A 20,099-nucleotide genomic window follows, 5' to 3' on the forward strand; every position below is an offset into this window, starting at 1 on the left:
CATAAAGTCAGTATGTAAGGTCTTTATTATTTAAAAAAAATTTATTTAGGTTCTTTTTTTAATACATTTTTCTGATTAAAATCTTAAAAATTATTTTATGTATTTATGTGTTTTGCCTACGTGTATGTTAAATGCACCAATGCCCATGGAGGCCAGAAGAAGGTGTTGGATCCCATGGAAATGGAATTAAAGACAGTTGTTAGCTGCCATGTGGGTGCTGGGAGGCTAACCCAGGTCCCCAGCAAAAACAGCCTGTGCTCTTAGCCACTGAGCCATCTTTCCAGCCCCTTATTACCAATCCTAAGCTTTTTAAAATAATTTTTTCTCTCGTGATATGTATGTTACTTTTATGTATTTTTTCGTATGTGCATTTTTTTCAGTTCTTATATTCTTATCCACTTATTGATTGACATAGCTTTTGTAGTTGCTTTTAAAGAATATTCTCAGTACTAATACTTGACTTGTTGTCCAGAACTATTGCTTATCCCTATTTATTTATTGATTGATTGATAGATTGATTGATTGATTGGTCTTTTTGAGATGGGTTTCCTGTAATCCCAGCTGGCCTGGAACTCACTGTGTAGACCAGGCTGGCCTCAATTTCACAGAGATCTTCCTGCCTCTGCCTCCTGAGTGCTGGGATAAAAGGCATGTGCCTCCATACTCAGCTTCTACTTATATTCTTGTTTCACATATTTTTATTCTATTTGAATTGTATCGTGTGTACTAATGTATATTGTGAGAATTTGGAATTCAAATTTTTCCTATACTGACTCATTTCATATCAGTATGAGTCCATTTCTGGCTTTTCAGTTCTTTGTATTTGCTTGGCTGTTCCTTATCGCTTCTCTCTCTCTTTTTTTTTTTTTTTTTTTTTTTGGTCTTTTTGAGATAGGGTCTCCCTGTAGCTCCAGCTGTCCTGGAACTCACTATGTAGACCAGGCTGGCCTCGAACTCACACAGATCTGCCTCCCTAGCCTCCTGAGTGCTGGGATTAAAAAGGCGTGCGCCACCACGCCTGGCTTACTTCACTATTTTAATATAATTTTGTAATATATCATTACTATCAAAAAGGACAACTCTTCCACATTTTCATTATTTCCCTAGGCATTCCCAGTATATTTTTAGTTTTAGGACCATTTTGTTGAGGTTGGCATCATTATCTGTCTAGGGGTGTTAGGTTTATTTTCTCACCAATTAAAGAATTAAAAGGCAGGACAATCTCTCACCAGCAGAGAGCGGCAGCCAAACAGACTTTTATTGAGAGATAAAGAATCACATCCATACACATAAAAAAAAAAAATCACACACACACACACACACACACACACACACACACACACACATTCATACAGAAAGACGAGGCTCTCCACAAGTGGAGATGGGACCTGGGAGCTCAAATGCACTGTCCCTGGGAGAATATGGGTTTTAAGAGTTTTGGTTGTTTCTTCTCTAATTTTGGATTGGTCAACTTAAATGAAGAAGTGGGTGTGCTCATAGGCTTATGACTGGAAACGATGAGGTGTGCAGACCTATTTGACTTTGAGCAAGTCAGTTGAAAACACCCTGTTGGAGTTAAAAAAATAAAATAAAATAAAGCCTTTTTGCCAGAAAGGAAGAAGGGAAGTATGTCATTTTTATTCCTTCTCAGTGACCCTGTTTGCTCATTAGGGACTCAGTTCCTTACAGTTTTGTTAAGTTCCACAAAAAATCAGTTGAAACAGTGTTTGGCATTAGGTCATAGCCCATTCCCACATTAATTAAGGCTATAAATCACTTATAGTCCTACATAAAGAGTTTTATATTTTTTTCATTGTACACTGTATTAGTTTCCATGCTTTTGGGAATTGGAATTCTTTTTTTAAAATTTATTTTATTTTATGTGTATGACTGTATTGCCTCCATATGTGTAAATGCACCTGTGTTGTGCAATACCCACAGAGATTAGAAGGCACTGGATTCCCCTAGAACTGGAATTATGGATGGTTGTTAGCTGCCATGTGGGTGCTGGAATTCGAACGCAGGTCCTCTGCAAGAGCAGCCAGTGTTCTTAATCACTGAGCCATCTCTCCAGCCCGTTCTTTGCTTGTTTTAAAAATAATTTATTTATTGTTTTTATTTTATGTGTATGAGTGTATTGCCTGTGTGTGAGTGTAAAGTGCACCTGTGTCATGCAGTGCCTGAGGAGGTCAGAAGAGGGCTTCAGACCCTCTAGAACTGGAGTGATGGAGGGTTGTTTGCCACGATGTGGGTGCTGGGAATTGAACCCAAGTCCTCTGCAAAAGCAATCAGTGTTCTTAACTGCTGAGCCATCTCTGCAGCCGGGAATTCTTTTTTATTTAATTAACTTTTGCAAGTTTTTGGAAACATTGTCAATTTTTGTATGTAGCTAATGTAGCCTTTTATGAATTTTGATCATTGTCCATTTATTTACCATGACTGTTCTAAGTAGATGATTCATTACCCACTACTAATGAAAAATTTATGAACTGCTACAGGAACTACCACTGGTGAAGATGCCTGGCACTGCTCTTTTGGCACAGTTTCCCTGCTAACATTGCCAAGTGTGGTTTTGAGTGAAAAAGAACCTGGCTGTCATCAGAGGCACAGAAGTAGAATAGGTAGCTGCATTGAACTAACGTGTAGGTGTAGCAGGTGCAGCAGAAGAGTTTGTAAATAGTTTAAGGGAATGATTATCGTGTAGAGACTGTGGAATCTTGGCTAGAAAGGAAGAAATGAGAGATGAATGCTAAAAAGCATGGGCCTCTGTATATGTTCTGTATAGTAGGCCTATAAAAATGTTAGATTTATTAGCTTTATTTTATGTGTATGAGTGCACCACATGCATGCAAACCCACGGAGGTCAGAAGAGGGCATTGGATCCCCTGGAACTGGAGTTACAGTTGTAAGCTGCCATGTGGGTGATAGGAACTGAACCGAGGTCATCTGTTAGAGCAGTTAGTGCTCTTAACCTCTGAGCCAGCTCTCCAGCCCCTGTATAGCAGGTTTTAATTGGGCCAATGACTGTGAAGTGAAAGAACTCAAGGTGGTGCGATGGAAGGATAGATAAGTGAAGAGAGATGCTTGAAATAGAAACTTTAGAGCTTAACAGTTATTGGTGATCATAAATCAAGGATATAATAATGCTGTTGAATGGCTAAATTAGGGTAAAGTAAAAGATAGTTGGAAGTGAAGACAAGGAACCGTTGCTATTCATATTGAGAGCTAGGACAAGATTTTCATCCAGTGCGGACATTTTCAGTAATGAAAAGAATTATCTAGTATTTTAGAAAATACTACAGGGTATAGTGCTATGTAGTCTAATGACAGAAACAAGTGAAACAGTGGAGCTTTTCAAGGAAAGAAGAAAACTGGTTTGAAAGGGAGCAAAAGGGGATACGTTTTCTACTTATAGGGCCATGAATTATGAAAGAAAAATTCCTTCAGTGTTAGCTGTTAGAGAAATGAGCTATCCAGATGTCTCTTAATGCAAGAAGGTATAGTGAATATTCAGGCAAAAACTGTGTCACCAGAATAGCCTTCTAATGATGTACTATGATTTCTAGAGAACAAGGCAGGAAGCTTGGTGGGAATGAGAAAAGATAGCTTGCATCAAGTTAGTGAATATAACACCAATAGATAAAAACTGTTAGGACAGGGACACCAACCGATTAGAACTGAGTCATTGCTGGTGCTTATGTCAGCCTTACATGGGGCCATTGGTCTGATGATGGCTTATCTGTGAGGCTTGCACCTCTGGTGGTTAGAGAGAGGGGTGGTATATAGGGTTGTGAGTGAGGTGTGTATAGGAAGCTAGTGATCAGTTTACACCGGAAGGAATGAGGGTCTGACTTGTAGTATGATGACCAAAGGAATGTGCAGAGACCTCCTGGCACTAGCCCTGAGACATTTCATGGTAGAGATTGGGCTGGAAGATCTGTCACACCCTACCGCATTACTTATGGAAGCATATACCTTTATTTCTTGGTGCTATTTGGAGACATGTTTGCAAAGGTTCGGCTCCTTCTTTTATTTCAGTAGTTCAGTTCTCTGCTTTATTTAACATGTAGTCAGGCTATATCCCCTTCTAACTTTTCATTAGCTCCTTTCCTCACAAGTGATTCTCCCACTTTGTGGATATCTGTTTGTTTTCTTTCAATTAAATTTTTTTTGCCATTATTAGCTATCTTAAGTTTCCTCAGCATGTAATTCTACTTATTGATATTTTATACCTTTATGGTAAATTTCCAAATTTCATTTGCTAAACAAAGGCACACTTACATTGTTAGATTTAGTAGACAGGTTTAGACTTCTAGTTTTTTGTTTTTAATTAGAGGACTCATTGTATAGTTCCGGCAGGCACTGAACTCTGCTTCTCCTGACTCCCGATTGCTGGGATTGCAGGCATATGTTAACACATGGTTAGTTTGTGGAGTTTTGAATTGCTTGCCTGGGACCTCCCAGTGTGTTTTGTAACTCATATTTTAGTATCATCAATTGTGGAAGTTTTCTGTCAGGGTTCTTTCCCAAGGAAGCAGCTTTATGGTTTCATCGTGACATTTTTGCCTCATCAGAGCAGGATCGCTTAGTTCTTTTGCTGAGGCACAGTTCTGCGGCCCTCTTCTAGGCCTGTTTTCTGGGGCATTAGTCTCGCTGAAGTACTGCTTCTTGTGTCCTGGACTTGTCTGATGGAACCATCGCTTTAATCTCCTGTTCCCAAGAAGGCAGTCTGACTCCAGTGCTGAGGTTTTTGTTTTTTTGTTTCAATTTTTTCCATAGCTCATCATTTTGTACTGAGAATTTAGCCCTGAGCCCTATATCCAGACTGGGCCCCACTTTCCATTTTGATTTTTCCTTCCTACTTGTTTTTTTTTAAAAAAATTATTTGTATTTTTATTTTATATATATGAGTGTATAGCCTGTGTGTATGTAAGTGCACCCATGTCTTGCAATCCCCTGGGAGGTCAGAAGAAAGCATCAGATCTCCTGGAACCGGAGTTAGCTGGTTAGTTAGACAGCAGTTAGCCACCATGTGGGTGCTGGGAATCGAAACCAGGTCCTCTGCAAGAACAGTCATTGTTCTTAACTGCTGAGTCATCTTTCTAGCCCCCAACTTTTCCTGTTTTAACTAAAGATCTGAGTGTTTTATTTTATTTTTATGGAGTAGTAAGAGAGATCTGTACTATAGTCAGTCTTCCATATTTACCCTGGAAGGAGAAAAGTCCATTTAAAAAATTTATTTTTATGTGTATGAGTGTTTTGCCTGTGTTATGTAAGTGTACCATGTGTGAGCCTGGTGCCCAGAGGGCACTGGATCCCTGGGAACTGGAGTTAAGGCTGTTTGGTAGCAGACAGGTGGGTGCTGGGAACTGAACTTGGGTCTATCTGGAAGAGGAGTAAGTGCTCTTAACCACTGAGCCATTTCTCCAGCCCCTTATTTTATTTTTAAAATTGCATTTATTTATTGTATGAATGTTCTGTGTGTGCCATAGCACATGTGTGCAGGTCATCAGAGGACAACTTTCCTCTCTCCCACCATGTAGGTTGCAGGGATGTAGCTCATGTGATCAGACTTGAAGCAAACACCTTTACTCACTGAGTCATCTCACTGGTCCCCAGAAAAGTAGCTTTTATTTTATTTTATTATTTTTAATGAATGTTTTTTTCATGAGTTTTGTGGATTTCATACAATAAATCTTAGTCATATTTATACACCTCCCATCCACATCCCCTATATCCCCCCCAACACCAGATTTCATGCATACTGTCATATTTGTTAAGGCCTATCTGGTCAAGCTTTTGTACCAATATCCCTTGGTGCAAGTTCATCCACTGGAGTCTAGTCACTCCCTTAAACTCTTCCCTCACCCAGTAGTAATCAGTTGCCAATAGTTCCTCAGCTAAGGTTTGGGCCTGCTGCACATTTCCTCAGTTCTATACTAGGTTTTTGTCTGATTGAGTCTGCATGGGTCTTGTGCATGCTGTCACCATTGTTTCAAGTTCGTATGAGCAGTTCCTAGAGGTCCAAAAGTCTCTGTTTCTGTATGTTTATGCACCCACCCTGGCCCTTACAATCTTTCTGCCCCTTCTTCCGCAATGATCCTTGATTATCTCCCAGAACTTGAAGGCAAGACCCTACTGCTGAATACAGGACATACTTCAAACACAATGGATTGTGGAGGCCTCCTCCCTGAAGACTAGCTCTCATAGTTCTAGAGGATACTATGTAAGCTGCTAAGGGAGAAAATCAATCAGTGGCCCAACCCCAGCTTCCAAGCCTAATAACTGCAACAATGACCAGAACAACAAACTACATTGGTGCAGTAGTGGCACTTTTGTCTTGGGGGTTATCAACAGCTGTTGACTTGGACTTAAAACCCTCTCAGTGGGAGGGAACTCATGGGTGACACTGTAAACATAGCCAAATACACATGGATGGAGAGGTTATAGACCCTAGAGAAAACTCTATCTCTGGCATATATCTAGACAAATGAAATTTCTTACTGTATGCTAAATATGCATCTTTATATTTACAGACAAGTATTCCTCTCACCACTCATCAAAGAAGCTTCTTTTTACAACAGATGGAGACTATTACAGAGTTCCACAAGTCACACACAGACATGCCCAGCCCTAAGTGACAAATCTTCAGTGGAACCTCTATACCTAAGGCTCATGGAACATAGTGGAACAGGGGGTAGAGAGAATACTAACACATCCCTCAACTCTCACCAGCGAAGCTTCCTCATGCCACAGAGTTTGATGCACACAGAAGGCTACAGTTTGCCAAGGTGTAGAAAATAAGAGACCACAGAGTGTGTGTCCCTAAATAGGACTTATGTATTAAACCTGACCCATTCATGGCTTAGAAAAGTAGCTTTCAAATCCAACTACCAAGAGGTTTATTTTTATAATGATAGAAGGCAGTAGGATAGCCTTTGACATGCTTAATTCTAACTACAAAAATTTTGTACATATAGTCTTTGGCATGGGATGAAAAGTCTTAAAAGGTCTACAAATTAAACTAGCCTACCTATGTCTCTAATACAGACCGTCACCAGCCACTCTATGACTGTCCTATGTGCGGGCTCATCTGTACAAATTACCATATTCTCCAGGAACATGTTGACTTGCATTTAGAAGAAAGCAGCTTTCAACAAGGTATGTTTGTATGGCTAAAGATAAAAGTATCTTAATGTCTACTTCCTGGGATACATGTCTTTTAGGTTAATGATACAGAGGGGGAAAAAAGTCATACTGTCTAAAAGTAAACCTGTTCTTTAATTATGTAGCTATAATGTTTTCTTTAGAAGTTGTTTTATAGAAAAATTGTAAAGAACTATGGGGACGACATCCAAACCAAAGTGTTATACATCCTGGATTTTGCTCCAAAGCAGCAGTATTTAGAGGACACACCATTTAAGACAATGATTTTTTAAAATTTTATACCATTTAAAGTTTTTTATTTACAAGTTAAGGTCGTTCCTTCATCAGCTAGAAGTAACTGAATTTAGCATTTGGCCAGCAGAATTTTTTTGAACTAAGAAGCTATCATATAGCAGATATAATTTAAAAAACTATTTGAATTTATATGAATTGCATAACCTAAAAGCCTCAGAGTTTTCAGCTGCTTGCCTCAACTTCTAAAATTGCTTATCAGTTTAAAAATGACTATAAAAGTTTACTTCTGTTCTCTGTCTTTTGTAGTATCTGTACATGTACGTGTGTATGTGTATGTTCATGTGTGTCCAGGCACACATGTATGAGAGTACGTGTGTGTGGAAGCCAGAGGAGAACCTTGGGTATCATCCTCAGGAATGCTGCCCACCTCCTTTAAGACAGGGCCTCTGTGACTGTGAGCACTAAGGATTGCTTCTGTCTCCGTCTCCCCAGTGCTAGAGTTATAAGCATACACAAACACACCCAGCAGTTTCAATGGGTTCTGGGGATTGAACTCAGGTCCTTGTGCTTGTGAGGCAAACACGCTAATGACTGAGCTATTGCTCCAGTCCAGTTCTCTGTCTTTTAAATGGTAACATTAAGTCATTGTTGCCGAGCTTTAGAAGTGGAAGGATCTTATATGAGTTTCCTAAATCCACTGAAAAATAATATGAAGTTAACTTTAAGAGAAGTCAGTAATATTCTATGCTGTTTCAGTTTCTGAAGTTTTAATAAGATTAAATACTGAAAGGATCTTTAGCGTTCAGCATCAGTGACTTAGTACCAATGTAAGCTAACTCCTAACTGTAAGAGGATGATTACTAGAGCAATGATGGAAGAGTATTCCACTTTGGTGGTGTTCTACTTCTTCAGTTGGTATGCTATCTTTCTTTGAATAAGACTGTAAGGGAGGGAGTACTGTGGAAGGACAACCCTTTCAAAGCTGTATGTCTAGTAATCCTCACTGTGCTTATCATAGGCACTGTATTGACACATGCATTCTATATGTCTATAGTAATAAAAGGGGGATATGGTTCAAGCAAGTCAGAAGATAGTCTCAGAATGTGTTAAAAATCAGTTGTGAGCCAGGAGTGGTGGCTCATGCCTGTAGTCCCAGCACTTGGGAGGCAGAGGCAGGTGGGTCTCTGTGAGTTCCAAGGCCAGCCTGGTCTACATAGTGAGTTCCAGGACAGCTGGGGCTACAGGGAGACCCTCCTTCAAAAAGACAAAAAAAAAAAAAAAAATCAGTTGGGGATTACATGTCCCAGGAATGGAAGGGGGAACCAAATAGGGTGGTGACAGCAGCTGAGAAAGAATATTCAGTTTATAACTAAATCATTAGGTGGTGGGCTCTAACGTCTCTAGATTGAGGAATGCCTAGAGAACTGCTTCATTGTACCTTCTGGATGTGTCTGAGAGAGTGCTTCCACAGGAAACTGATCTGTGTGTCAGCAAACTGAGTGGAGAAGATCTGCATTCAATGTGGGCAGTACCATCCAGTTATGCTGGGATTCTAGATGGACCAGGACAGTTGAAGAAGGCAAAAACTTACCCTAGCTCTTCCTTCTGGATTTGGATCTGTTTCTCCTGCTGCTGCCCTTGGGCATCAGACTCCAGATTCTTTGGTCTTTGGACTTGAACACTTACATGAGTGGCCCTTCCAAAGATCTTGTGCCTTTGACCTCAGACTAGGCTCTGTACCCTTGCCATACTGGTTCTGGAGCTTCCAACTTTGGACTGAATCTCACTACTGACTTCCCAACAGGCTGTCATACAATATCTTGGAACTTTCATCCTGTGTGATTATGTGAACCAGTCCCCTAATAAATCCACTCCATCCCTCCCTCCCTTCCTCCCTTCTTCTTGTTCCCTCTTTCTCCCTTTTTCCCTCTCTCCTCCTCTCTCCCTCTCTTTCTCTCTCACCCCTCTTCCTTTCTCTCTCCTTTCTGCCTTTGCCTCCCTCAGTTTTATTTCACTGGAGAATCTTGAGCAATAAAGGGGATAGGGGAAACAAGATGTATCTGGAAGGCACTGATGAACAAGTCTGAGAATCACTGGGAGGGAGGAGGCAGGGCATTATGTTATGAAGTTATGCAACTTGTTTGGGACCAAACTATAATTATTATATAACAGGTGGACTTCACAATGCGTTTTTGTGTTCTTTATTATTGTATTCTTTCTACTGGTATTTCTTTTGAAAATCAGTCACCATTAGTTGTGTTCAGAGGCATCAATGAAGAGTGTTACTTAACCTCTTAAATTTTGGTTTCCTTGGTAGATAGTAATTCATAAAGTTGTTATGAAAATCAAATCAGTTAATAAAAACTACTTATTATAGCTTAAGCACTGAGTATTGGCTGTTACTTAACAGAAACAGTTCTGAGTTCCATCAGATTTGGGTGTCAAGGTTCCAAATAGCAAATAATGTAATTTATTTTTAAAATATTAATTGATGAGTAGGCATTGATTATAGCAGTCATTTTATTCTGAACACTAAAAATATCTAATAGGCATGGATGGAGTCCAGTGTTCTGGCGATCGAGAACTAGCTCACCAGCTTCAACAAGAAGAAGACAGAAAGAGGAAATCGGAAGAATCAAGGCAAGAAATGGAAGAATTTCAGAAGTTGCAGGTACAAGACTGGTAACAATTACACTTAGTAGAGCTCTTATTTCTCACATATGCTTTTAAGACTTCTGCCTATTGTGTCCATATTATTAAAATGGATTTTTTAACTCTGTAGTTCATAAAGGACACCATTTAAAAGTAGCTATTCTGGTCAGATATTTGAATAATCATTTCATACATAATATCAAAATATTCACAGTAAATCTGCAAAACTTTTTTTAGCCTTCCCACTTTTCCTTGTTTTCAGAGATAGAATGTTTAGGTGATTTACTCAGAGTTAGACACCTATTAAGTAGTAAGTGCATCCAAGCCTACACAGATTGAGGGGCAGAGCAGCAAAGTGCACTGAGAATCTGTTTGTGTGGTTCCTTAAGAGTAAAAATTATTTAGAATTAATCTCCCAGTCTTAAATTCTTTTGAAGATTTCAATTTCAGGGATTTTTCATTCTAATCAAAGTTCAGAAGTTTGTATTTGATGATGTTTGAGGCTAGCTTTATCCTAGGTGAGTGTAGTAGCTACTGAATTAAACTGGCAACATCTGGGGTTTTTTAAATACATTTTTCATGTTTTTCTGTTTTTTCATTTCTAATTTGTGGACTGTAGTGCCATTTGTGCTAATACTGCTTGTAGAGTTTTTAAATGTCATTTGTGTGTATCAATTGGATAGTATATAAATAAAAAAGGCTTATGAATGGATTTGAAAATGTTCCAGGCTTGTGTATTTCTCAAAGCCTTTAATAATGAGCATTATATGTCTAAATTTTGTCTTTTTTTTTTCCTTAGACATTTTTACATATGGCCATTTTCCCTTGAAATGTATTTTAGAAGATCTTATTTAGGATTTTTTTTCCCCTTACTGGTTACACTGATGGGCAAAATATTTTTCCTGTCAGGATTCAGAGGAGGAATGAAAATTGGCTTTTCCTAAGTCTTTTTTGCCTTATATATTGGTATTACAGTGCTGTGACCAAAATTCCTTACAGAAAAAACTTAAAGGAGCAATTATTTGAGCTCACAGTTTCACACCATCATGGCACTGAGCATGCAGGGAGCCTATTCACATCATAGTAGACCTGGAAGCAGTTGGTATGACAGAAACCAGAGGCCTGGGTATATCCTTAAAGGCCTGCCCCTTAGTGACCAGGGAACACACAGGGAGGCTGTTCTCATCACAGTGGATCAGAAAGTAGTTAGTGTGACAGGAACCAGAGGCCCAGGTATAACCTTAAAGACCTACCCCTTAATGACCTACTTTTGCCAGCTTGGCTCAAGGCCCTCCAAAGGCTCTACAACCTTCCAACTAGTATCTGATCTGGGTATAGACATTCAAAAACATGGCTTGTGGTGAATATTTCAGGTTCAAAGTGTAATACTAAAGTAACAATACAGATAGTTTCAATATTTAAAGAAGTTTGTTACTTTGTTAGTTACTTTTCTTATTGCTGTGATCAGGTACCTAACAAGAAGCAACTTAAGGGAAGGTTTATTTGGCTCACAGCTTGAGGGAATACAGTGGCAGAGAAGGCATGGTGGAAGCAATTGGGAGGCGTTATTTTTTTATTTTATTATTTGCGTGTGTGTGTGTGTGTGTGTGCATGTGTGTGCATGTGCCCATGCTTGCATTGCCATGGTGTGTGCATGTGAAGGTCAGAGGACAACTTTCCAGAGTGAGTTCTTTCCTTCTACCACCTGGGTCCCGGGGATCAAACTTTGGTGGTCAGTCTTGGCAGTGAGGGCCCTGTCCACTGAGGCCTATAGCTCTCCCAGGCCTATAGCTGCTTTCAATCCTGCCCAGTCTCTAAGTTTAAACTTACACTTTACCTTACCTAGCTTCACATTTTTTTCAACTTTCTGCTCTTTCTCACTGTAGACCAGATAAGAGAAATAAGTAGTAGCCATGATACAACCTGGAGGATATTTATCTTGTCTTGAGAGTTCCTCTACCAAATTCATCCATTGCTTTTGAATAGTCAAGTTCACAAAACATAAGAAGAAAAAAGACAAATTCTTTGCCAGAATAGATCTCAAATTTTCAGCTTCTAGCCCAGCTCTCAGTAAAGTTCCCTCTGAAACCTCATGAACCAGGCCTCCAATGTTCACATTCCACTTAACATCCCGATCTAAACTCCCATCAGAATGGCCTGTTAAACTCAGCTTACAGCTTTTCAAGTCCAAAGTTCCAAACTCTTCCACATTCCTCTTTAAACAAGTTCCAAATTCCAAGAACCATGTAGTCAAGCTTGTTACAACAGCCTAACTCCTGGATAACAATTTTCTTACTCCTTTCTTGTTGCTTTCGTAAAATAACTGACAAGAAGCAACCTAAGGAGGGAGTATTTACTTACAGTATGAGGGTAGAGCCCATTGTGGTGGGGAAGGCATGGCTGCCAGTCAAATTGCATCTGCAGTCAGGAAATAGGGAGAGGTGAATTCTGATGCTCACCTTCTTTTATCCTTTTGATTCAGTCTGTGATCTCAGCTGTGGGATTGTGTCACTCATATGCAGAATGGGTTTCCCACTGCTCTTCACCTAGTCTAGAAGCCCCTCACAGGGGGCTAAGTCCCATCAAATTGAAAATCAAGATTAACTATCACAGATAGTTATTATTATAGTTTATTATTAAGTTAGTGGTGTATGTGATTTAGATTTTTTTCTTTTTCAAAAAATATATTTTATTATTTTCATTTTATGTGAATGAGTGTATTGCCTGCATGTAAGTGCACACTAGTTTATTATTAAGTTAGTGGTGTATATGATTTAATTTTTTTCTTTTTTAAAAAGTCTATTTTAGTATTTTCATTTTATGTGAATGAGTGTATTGCCTGCGTGTAGGTGCACCTGTGTGTGCAGTACCCATGGAAGTCAGAAGAGGGTGTCAGATTCCCCTGGAACTGGAGTTACGGACTATTCTTAGCCGTCATGTGGGTGCTGGGAATCGAACTCAGGTCCTCTGCAAGAGCAGGCAGTGCCTTTAACCCCTGAGCCATCTTTCCAGCCTGTGTGATTGAAATTTCATAAAAATATTTATTTTGATTTGTATTAAAAAATCCACAAGCACTAGCGTGGTGGCACACGCCTTTAATCCCAGCACTCGGGATGCAGAGGCAGGCAGATCCCTGTGAGTTCAAGGCCATCCTGGTCTACATAGTGAGTTCCAGGACAGCTGGGGCTACAGGGAGACCCTGACTCAAAAAAAAAAAATCCACAAGCCAGAATATTTCAATATATGTTGCTGTATTTCCATTTCATGGCTGTAAATTTCCATTTTATTGAAGTACAGAATATAAAAGTAAGTTCTTTGTTTTTATGATCAACAGCGACGCTACGGCTTAGATAATTCTGGAGGATACAAACAACAGCAACTATGGCACATGGAGCTAGAAGTTAGCAGGGGAAGAATGCATCCGTCTGAATTCCACAGCAGGAAAGCTGACATGATGGAGTCGCTAGCTATTGGAATTGATGATGGAAAAACAAGAACTTCCGGTGAGTGCTTAGTCTTCAGAGCCACAGTAATAATCAGCCATTTGAATTTGCTTAATTTCCACAGTCCAAAGTTTATGTAGTTTTTTTATTTATTTAATTATTTAATTTTTTTTTTTTATGTGCATTGCGTATATTGCCTGTATGTAGGTAAGTGCACCCATGTCGTGCAGAGTCTGCGGAGGTCAGAAGAGGCTGTTGGATCCCCTGGAACTGGAGTTACAGACAGTTAGCTGCTATGTGGGTGCTGGGATTCGAACCTGGGTCTTCTACGAGAACATCCAGTGTTCTTAACCGCTGAGCCATCTCTCCAGCCCCATGTTTATGAGTTTTAAGTGAGATTATTTGTTCAGATTTTTTTTTAGGAAACAAACACAGCTTTTAGAGAATATTTATTATTTTAATTTTATGTGTATGAGTGTATTGCCTGCATGTATGTGCGTGCACCTGTGTTGTGCAATGCCACGGAGGTCAGAAGAGGGCATCGGATTCCCCTGGAACTGGAGTTCCCGCCATGCGGGTGCTGGGAAAGAACCCAGGTCCTCTGCAAGACCAGTCAGTGCTCTTAACTGCTGAGCCATCTCTCCAGCTCCAGGAAACATAAACTCATCTTTTAGGAAATAAGGTCTCCTCACTAACCTCAGCCTGGAACTCACAGAGATCTGCCTACCTCTGCCTCTTGTGTGCTGGGACTACAGGCATGCCCAACCACACTGGCAGTGATTAATTATCATCAACATCATTATTATTATTATTATTATTTTGGTCTTTTTAAGACAGGATCTCCCTGTAGCTGCAGCTGACCTGGAACTTACAATGTAGACCAGGCTTGCCTCAGTCTCACAGAGATCCGCCTGAGTGGTGGGATTAAAGGCATGTGCTACTGTGTCCAGCAATTTAAAAAAAGAAAGTGTTTAAAGCTATGAAGCCTTTCTTTATATTTTAATCCCTTTATGTACCTCTTTCTGATTCTAATTCTTCCTTCTCCACAAAACAAGTCATTATTCTGAATTTAGCCCTATTTGTCTGCCTCATTCTCTTACCATATGTATACATTCATAAGATATATATTCTACGTGTGTCACTATACATACGGATGGAATTAAATACATCTGATCTAAACTGTTTTTGTTAAGTATATTGATTGTTATAGCTGAACTTAATTTTAGCTGCTGTGTATAATTCCTTGTATGAATTGGGTCCCACTTTGTTTACATGATTTCATGTTGATAGACATTTAGGACATTTTTAGTTTTTTGCTCTTTAAAATTTATGAATAGATTATCAGGCATTTCCCTGACATTGCATCCAGAACTGGTTGCTATGTTAAAGGGTTTACAGATCTCCAACTTTGCAATGGATTGTTTTTCAAAGTGATCATAATTTACATTCACACCACTGTATTCCTAACACTTTATTAAATTTTGGCATTTTATGGAGCATGAGATGATACATAGGAGTGTTCCTTTGGGGGGTGGTCACAAATGTATATTCTTTTATGTTTCTTTAAATAGGCTATATGCTTAGGACTTCTCAGGGACTTCTTAGGACTTTTCAGAAGGAAAAGGAGGGATCTGTTTTTCCCCGCTTATTTATAGCAGTGTTACCATTCTAAGTACTTATTTATAACAATATTCAGAACAGCACTTATTTCTCTTAGTACCATTTATTGAACCTGTTTTCCTTCTATAATACTTGGATAGTTACTTACGCTTTCACATGTCATCAGTCTCTTCGTAAATCCTGTCTTTATAGTGGTGTCCATGTGTCATAGGGTATCCCAGCAGGTGTGCAGTATGAATTGTTAGGGTTCAGGAACCAAATATTAAAGTTTGTCTTTATAGTTATGTCATTCTTTAATGTCATTTTTGTGTATGTTTTAGGGTTATACAATACAATAGTATAAAATAAACGTCTTTAAAAGAATAAAGAATGTGATTTGTTAATATATTATGTCCCTTTATAAGCTGCATTGAAATTTACAAGTGATTGATTTCATTGCAGAGATTTTATTTTTATTTGTGTGTGTGTGTGTGTCTGTATGAGTATATGCTGTATGTGTATGTGGGTGCCCAAGGAGGCCAGAAAAGGGTGATGGATCCCTTTGAGCTGGAGTGACAGGCACTTGTGAACTGCCTGACATGGATACTGGGAGAAAACTCTGATCCTCAGCTCTTAGCTGCTGAGCCATCTCTCCAGCCCCATGGCAAAGATTTTTATTTTTATTTTTTAGCAGTTATACAAATGTTAATTAGAACAGCTATTATTTAGTGCCCCTTTATGTATTTTCACAATAGAATATAATTTAATAAAAGATAGATTATCTTGGTAACATCTAAAGAGATTTAAGAATGAAAAAAATTCTTCATATGTTTTTTTTTTCCCTTTAAAGTGGTTATATAGTGCCATTGCTAAGACAAAGTAGCCAAGGGAGTGAGGTATTCCTGTATTACATGTAGCAAGCATGCCAGAGTATACTGAAATGCACATTACTTTATTCTTACAAGTTTCCCCTTTTAATTATTTTTTTCTTTTGTGTGTATGAGTGCTTTACCTGTGTATATGTGTGTCCCTGTTTTGCAGTGCCCACAGAGACCATAAGAGGGCATTGGACCATTGGAACTGAAGTTGGTGGTAAAACTGCCATGTGGGTGGCTGAGAACTAAACTCTGGTCCTCTGTAAGAGCAACCAGTGCTAATTAACTGCTGAGCCATTGCTCCAGTCCACCCTCCCCCCTTTTCATTCTTTTTTTTTTTTGTCTTTTTGAGACAGGGTCTCCCTGTTGCCCCAGCTGTCCTGGAACTCACTATGTAGACCAGGCTGGCCTTGAACTCACAGAGATCTGCCTGCTTCTGCTTCCCAAGTGCTGGGATTAAAGGCGTGCACCACCATGCCTGGCCCCTTTTAGGTCTTAAAGGGCAGTCTTAAATCTCCTCATTCAGCCAGGTGTGGTGGTACACACCTTTAATCCCAGAGGTAGGTGGATCTGTGTGAGTTCAAGACCAGCGTGATCTACATAGTGAGTTCTAGGTCAGCTGGGGCTACAGGGAGACCCTGCCTCAAAAACAGAACAAAACAAAACAAAAAATCTCCTCATCCAAGTCCATATTTATCTTGCGTGTTCTGAGTTCCCAGAGTACCCATTCCAAGTTACAATATTTAGTACTTAGTCACATATCATTTTCACTGTTCTTTTTCTTCAATGTAAATCTGATTTGAGTTCTTTGGAAATTTATAATTATCCAGTTTCAGTTCTTCATGGTACTGGGCACAGCTGTATAATTAATTGATTTTTCAAAATCTGTGTTCTTAGACAAACATTTTCTTATATGATACCTTTTATTCAAATAAAATACATTTAATAATTTTTCTTTATGGTGCCACATATTATGAGAAAGCATGAGCTATATAAGTAAAGTACCACTGCCCAAAGCTTCATAGAGTTTTAAAAATAGGCAAAATGTACACAGAGATCCGTAGTGTCCTGCTGTGGCAAAGTATGACTAGATACCTTAGGGGGTATCTAAAAAAAATAAATGCAGTAATGATTCTTAAAAGAATCAGAAGGTTCATTGAAACCAGTGCTGTTTGATCCTTGAAAGATTATTAGGATTTTAATGTAAGGAGAGTAATCTAAAAGGAAGAATCAGATGTATCCAAATACCTTGCTTAACCATATTAGAACACCTAATGGTCCAGAGGGCCACGAGATTTCAAGAGATGTCGTCATATTAATCTTTTTGTGTTTAGCATTTACTATCATGTTATGAATGTACAAATTATGATACTGAAATTGAATTAAAACTCATAGGTACAATATATTAGGTCGCATCCAAAATTATGACGAGTGGTCAAAATGTAAACTTGAAGAGAGCTTGCAGCAGGCATCGTATTGTGTAGACTAATACACAATATTTTTAGTATAGGCTGTAGGGAGCTATTTTCTTTTAACTGGGAGCCACTGATCAGAAATGTGTATAAGAAAGTGCAGGGAGGGGCTGGAGAGATGGCTTAGTGGTTAAGAGCACTGACTGCTCCTGGAGACAACCCACATTCGAGTCCCAGCACCCACATGGTGGCTACGAACCATTCTTAACTCCAGTTCCAGGGGACTCCGATGCCTTCTTCTGACCTCCACAGCATTACATGACACGGGTGCGCTCACATACATATAGGCAATACACTCATACACATGAAATAAAAATAATAAATAAAATACTTAAAAAAAAGTGCAAAGACAAGAAGAGTGTTCACTCAGCAGTTGTTACTTTGCTAGGCTTTGCAGATAAAGAGGTAAAAGAGGTAAGACATGCAGAGTTTCAGTGCAGTGTAATGAATACTGTGCCAGTGCCACGATACTTGGATTATAGTGACAGCAAGGATCCGAACTAAGGTTGAAGCAGTGTTAAAGAGAAAATGGAGTTGATAGCATTTTCTTATGGAGCTTGAAGCTGATGTTAGAAACATATAGACAGCCATGTAAAGGTGGTAAACGATCTCTAAATCTTCTAAATCTCTTCTTTATTTTAGGAATTATCGAAGCTCTCAATAGATTCTATCAGCACACTGCCACAGATGTGAGGTGTGTGTGGCTTTCTGCAGTGGTGGATCACTTTCATTCATCTTTTGGGGACAAAGGTTGGGGCTGTGGTTATAGAAATTTCCAGATGCTACTTTCATCATTATTACAAAGTGATACATATGATGAGTGCTTGAAAGGTATGTGAAATATCATCATCATCTGAGTTTATCATTTAATACATGTGATATGGATTACATAATTAAAAGCTTTTAACAAAGATTTTATGTGAGAAACTTTATTGCTGGTTGGAAGGAAAGAAACGATATAACAGAAAATGTCAGGAATAAGTGTCTTAAGAACTATGTTTTTAAGTATAGTAACATTACTAAATGATATTCTTCATTATTTTAGTACCTGGCCCTATAACTTGTTTGCTCATGTAATTTTAGGTATGTCAATTCCTTGCATTCCAAAAATTCAGTCTATGATTGAAGATGCATGGAAGGAAGGTTTTGATCCTCAGGGGGCTTCTCAACTTAATAACAAGTTACAGGGAACAAAGGCCTGGATTGGAGCATGTGAAATATATACACTTCTGACCTCACTGAGGGTAAAGTATGTACCTAAAATCTCCAGTTAATGTTACTACATTCATTTGAAATTATCAGCATTAAATTTAATATAGCTAAGGTTCACATTTGTTTTAGCTACTTTTTCATTGCTGTGATAAACAGCCTAAATGGGAAAGGGTTTATTTGGGCTCATAGTTCCTCCATGGTGGGGAAGTCATGGCAGCAGGTAGGGAAGCAGGGAAGGCATGGTGGCAGGAGCAGGAGGCTGGCTGGTCACATGCATAGCAGAGTATGAACAGAAAATAGGGCCCTGTTATAAATCCTCAAGGTGTGCCCCCCAGTGACCCTCTTCCCCCAGTGAGGTCCACCTCATAAAGGTTCTACAACTTTCCCAGATAGTACCAACATATTCTAACATCTGAGCCTGTGGGGACATTAAAAACTCTTACAGTTTGGATGTTTTGGAGATTTTATTGCCATAAGAGACAAAAGATGTACTGTTTATGCTGAAGTTTAAAATAATAAAGATATTACATGCTTTTAGTTATACTTTATAAAATAGTTTGAGTAATGTAGAAATGAGCCAACTTCAACAATTTCATTTCTTCAGGGTGACTCATTTTGAAGGAAGTATACCATTGTAGTGTGGTACCACATAGGAGAAACATCGATGTAGAGAAGTGGATGCACACACATTTTCCTATGATTTCTACTAGTGTTCTTTTCTGCAACTGGAACTAGAGAAAAATTTAAGTATTCAGAATATTTTTCATGTATAAAAACAACTACTGATTGACTTTTTAAATTTTTCAAATATTTTATTATTTTTATTTTATGTCTACGAGTGTTTTGCCTGTGTGTAAATGCTCCTATGTCATGCACTGCCCATGGAGGTCAGAAGAGAGTGTCAGATCCCCTGGAACTGGAGTTACCGATGATTGTTAGCTGCCGGGAATTGAACATGGGTCCTCTGCAAGAGCAACCAATCCTCTTAACTGCTGAGCCATATCTGCAACATCCTTATTGACTGTTGGGGAACCCTGCTGTTAAGGTTGGCTCCTTTAAAGGTTTAGAGATGTTTTATACAGACTTGGAAAATGTTTATTCTATATAAAACATATCTAAACATAAAGAAATTGTACCCTGGAGTAGAAGCAATCATTCCTTAAAAGTTAATTTATATTTTTAATAGGAACCATGTTGTAATTTAACAATTTTAATTTACAAGAGAACTTACAAGTCAATTTGATATCTAGTAATTATTTAATAATTGTTTTATTAGTATTAAACATAAATCTATACATTCACAACAGTCTCATTCAATAAATACTGTGGTTAGACACAATGTCACAACAAACCAGTTTCAAAACCAAGACCTATTACCTTGATGAATTTTTTGATCAGATGTATATGAAACTCTTAAAAGCCAGCAGCGCTTTACATATACATCC

The 20,099-nt window shown here is 38.7% G+C and overlaps 1 protein-coding gene across 6 annotated transcripts in view; it reads left to right on the forward strand.

Moving 5' to 3' along the window:
• The window catches only part of Zup1 (zinc finger containing ubiquitin peptidase 1), a 33,856-nt gene that overhangs the window by 3,463 nt on the left and 10,294 nt on the right, over positions 1–20,099 (forward strand). For all 6 annotated transcript variants that reach the window (XM_008852181.3, XM_029555597.1, XM_029555594.1 and 3 more), the window contains 5 exons: positions 7,051–7,161; positions 9,951–10,072; positions 13,388–13,556; positions 18,085–18,273; positions 18,526–18,691. In XM_008852181.3, coding sequence (XP_008850403.1) covers positions 7,051–7,161; positions 9,951–10,072; positions 13,388–13,556; positions 18,085–18,273; positions 18,526–18,691 — 757 coding nt within the window. The remainder of the gene's footprint in view (positions 1–7,050; positions 7,162–9,950; positions 10,073–13,387; positions 13,557–18,084; positions 18,274–18,525; positions 18,692–20,099) is intronic.

Source organism: Nannospalax galili, unplaced genomic scaffold, assembly GCF_000622305.1.
Source record: "Nannospalax galili isolate Female #2095 unplaced genomic scaffold, S.galili_v1.0 scaffold546, whole genome shotgun sequence".
Lineage (NCBI taxonomy): Eukaryota > Metazoa > Chordata > Mammalia > Rodentia > Spalacidae > Nannospalax > Nannospalax galili.